At 50.7% G+C, this 3,587-nt stretch overlaps 1 protein-coding gene across 1 annotated transcript; it reads right to left on the bottom strand.

Moving 5' to 3' along the window:
- Positions 1 to 2,411: 2,411 nt before the first annotated feature.
- LOC120856648 (olfactory receptor 12-like) lies at positions 2,412 to 3,362 on the bottom strand. The gene has a single exon (XM_040231992.1). It carries the CDS (start codon positions 3,360 to 3,362, stop codon positions 2,412 to 2,414), a length of 951 nt encoding a protein of 316 aa, XP_040087926.1.
- Positions 3,363 to 3,587: the final 225 nt, after the last annotated feature.

The following is a 3,587-nucleotide window of genomic DNA, read 5'->3' as shown; positions in this document are numbered from 1 at the left end:
CTTCATTTTTGTCAACCAATTACTCAGTACTCAGGCTAGAGGCCTTCCCTTTTAATGAAGTTCTGTGGAATTGAAGCAGTCTATAAGGTGACCAACCTAGATAGCATATTGAAAAGCAGAGATGTTACTTTGCCAACAAAGGTCCGTCTAGTCAAGGCTTTGGTTTTTCCAGTGGTCATATGGATGTGAGAGTTGGACTGTGAAGAAAGCTGAGTGCCGAAGAGTTGATGCTTTTGAACTGTGGTGTTGGAGAAGACTCTTGAGAATGCCTTGGACTGCAAGGAGATCCAACCAGTCCATTCTAAAGGAGATCAGCCCTGGGATTTCTTTGGAAGGAATGATGTTAAAGCTGAAACTCCAGTACTTTGGCCACCTCATGTGAAGAATTGACTCATTGTAAAAGACTCTGATGCTGGGAGGGACTGGGGGCAGGAGGAGAAGGGGATGACAGAGGATGAGATGGCTGAATGGCATCACTGACTCGATGGACGTGAATCTGAGTGAACTCCGGGAGTTGGTGATGGACAGGGAGGCCTGGCGTGCTGCGATTCATGGGGTCGCAAAGAGTCGGACACGACTGAGTGACTGACCTGAACTGAACTGATGAACAATAAGTTGTTGTTGCCCAGTCGTTAAGTCATGTCTTACTCTTTGGGACCCCATGGCCTATTGCCTGGCAGGCTCCTCAGTCCATGGGGTTTTCCAGGCAAAAGTAATGGAGTGGATTGCCATTTCCTTATCCAGGGGACCTTCCCAGACCAGGTACTGAACCCACATCTCCTGCATCAGCAGGCAGATTCTTTACCACTGAGCCAAGAGGGAAGCCTAAGAACAATGTATGTCACTGTTTGTACATATCGATGATAATTGCACTCTTGTGTAAGAAAAAGAAAAAAAAGAAGATTGCACTTTCTTTTTTTCCATTCCAAGTCTGGTTTAAGATTAGAAGTCCAGAGCTTTGGAAAACCCATGGAATGGGAGAACAAGTGAGAGACAGGGAGTGAAACAAGCAGGGAGAGAAATGAGGGAAGAAGAGCAGGAAGATAGCAGGAAAAAGAGTCTGGGGGTGGAATGGTGCTATCACTTGAGAAGTTAAGAAACCATGTCATTTGTGGAGCAGGAAATTTGGGGATTTCATTTTAAAAATTGCATTCTCAGATAAATATAGTCAAGTAGGACCGACATAGAATTAATTTTGGAGATCAGTGAGCAAAAGAGTTTGACAGAGACTGTGTCGAATATGTCAGATTGAGTAATCGTGAGCTGCAGTCTGATAACTTAGCTGTCAGCCCCTTCAGGCAGTTCTCCTGGGACCGTGATCCAACAGACTGGCCACATGCCTACTGACCCTACAGAGTACACACCATCTCCATGTCCAGGGGGCCTTGGGAATGACTGTTAGAGTGGATGATTCTACTAAAAGGAGACATGTTAAGGAGGCCACTGGGCTCTGAGTCCAGGCTGTGTGTTGGGTCCATGGAGCACAAGAATGGAGCGCTGAATGGTCAGGTCAACATTAAGGGTCCCAGGGAGTCTGGGACAGAGAGCAGGGAGCTGTGCTCACCACCAAGAAAGTGTCCCTTCCCTCTCCACTGCCTGCTCTCTGTTGCAGCCACCATGAGCTTCATCCTTATTCAGAGATGTCTGTGCTGACAAGGTCCCATTTCTTAGGGTCACAAGTAGTCAGGACAGTGTCACCTGTCAGGTTGGATGGTGAACTTTGGGTGTCAGGCATCCATGTTGGCTCCCTGGGGCTCCCAGCTGCTGTCTGAGGGGAGAAACCCAGGACAGGGAGCACTAGGAGCATATGAAGCAGGAGCACAGGTGCTCCCTGCTGCCTTGTTGGGTGGTGGCATCAGTGAACAGGATGGGGAGGGGAGGAACAGCCCCGCTGCAGGATTGAGGGAAGGCATGGTCTTCCTAACTCCCCTAATTGGCTGTGGGGATGCCCAGGCTATCACCAAGGAAGGAGCCAAGATGAGTGTCCTGACGCTCCCCCTCATTCTATGTGCTCCAGGGGAGACTGCTAAGCACACATTTACATTAGATTCATAGATGAAGTGAAGAGAGAGGCCTAAGACTGTTAGTTTCATACCTTCCCTGGAGGACGTTGAACCTGGAATACACATGTTGTTTCAATACTCTGCTCATTACTCTGCCTGTTGTATTATCCAGACTTTGAGATTAGAATCTTGCCCCATCATGGGCCATTATTTTTCCAGTGGCATTATCCATCTCTGCATCTCAGACTTGCATGTGTGGTCCAACATGTGCTTCCACAAAGGATTGAGTGAAATGGGTGAAAAAATGAATTGCATGAAAGAAGAATATATTCCTCAAACAAAGCCCAGTGCCTCCCCGAAAACCTTCTTGTTATGTTCTCAGGACGCTGTCTCTCTGTCCACCCTCCTTCATGTGGCCGTGTGTCTCTGCCCCAGTCTCCACAGGGCTTCCTGCACGTCCTTGTTTCTCAGGCTGTAGATGAGGGGGTTGAGCATCGGGATTACCAGGGTGTAGAAGACAGAGACCACCTTGCCCTGCTCCATGGACGCCACAGCTCCCGGCTGGGCATACATGACAAAGACGGTCCCGTAAAAGAGGGACACGGCTGTCATGTGGGAGCCGCAGGTGGAGAAGAGCTTGTGCCTCCCTCCTCCAGAGCGCATCCTCAGGATGGTCACTGTGATGTAGCCATAGGAGGTGAGGACCACGAGTGTGGTGCCCACGATGATGAGGCCACAGATTCCAAACAAGAGCAGCTCATTGATCATAGTGTCAGCACAGGCAATCTGGATCATAGGAGGCACATCACAGAAGAAGTGGTCTATGTGGTTGGAGCTGCAGAACGGGAGGCTGAATGTGAAGCTGGTCTGCAGAATGGAGTTGAGGCAGCCTCCACAGTAGGAGCCCAGCACCAGGCAGGCACAGACCGAGGGGCGCATGGTGATGGGGTAGCACAGGGGGCTGCAGATGGCCACAAAGCGGTCATAGGCCATCACGGCCAGGAGAAATGCCTCAGTGGTAGCCAGTAAGGAGAAGAAGAACAGCTGTGTGGCACAGCCCCCAAAGGTGATGAGCTTGGAGGAGGACAGGAAGTTGGCCAGGGCCTTGGGGGCAATGACAGATGAGTAGCACAGGTCCACAAAGGAGAGGTTCTTGAGGAAGAAGTACATTGGGGAGTGCAGACGGGCATCCAGGGTGATGACCACCACCATGGTGAGGTTCCCCAGGACGGCCACCACATACAGGGCCAGGAACAGAGCAAAGAGCAGGGCCTGGGACTGTGGGCCACCGGCAAATCCATCTAGCACAAACTCCTGCAGAGGCATCACTGAGAGGTTTCCATTTTGGGGGGTTGACATGACCCTGAGCTGGGGGACATGGGGCAGAGAGCAGAGAGCTGGTGGGAGGCAGGGAGAGGGAGCAGGTCAAGGCCACAGGGTCATACTCTCTTGTAGAATAGGAGCCCTTCAGTGCCTTACTGCCCACTGACCAAGGGACCACCAGCTGCCCAGCTCTGCTTTCACATGAGCTCAGACTGGCCTGAAATAGCAGACATTCCTCTGATTCAGATCTTCATATACTTG

The sequence above is a fragment of the Oryx dammah genome, unplaced genomic scaffold (genome assembly GCF_014754425.2).
Source record: "Oryx dammah isolate SB20612 unplaced genomic scaffold, SCBI_Odam_1.1 HiC_scaffold_28, whole genome shotgun sequence".
Classification (NCBI taxonomy): Eukaryota; Metazoa; Chordata; class Mammalia; order Artiodactyla; family Bovidae; genus Oryx; species Oryx dammah.
The sequence above is the reverse complement of the archived record's forward strand: the minus strand, read 5'-3'. Positions and strand labels throughout refer to the sequence as shown.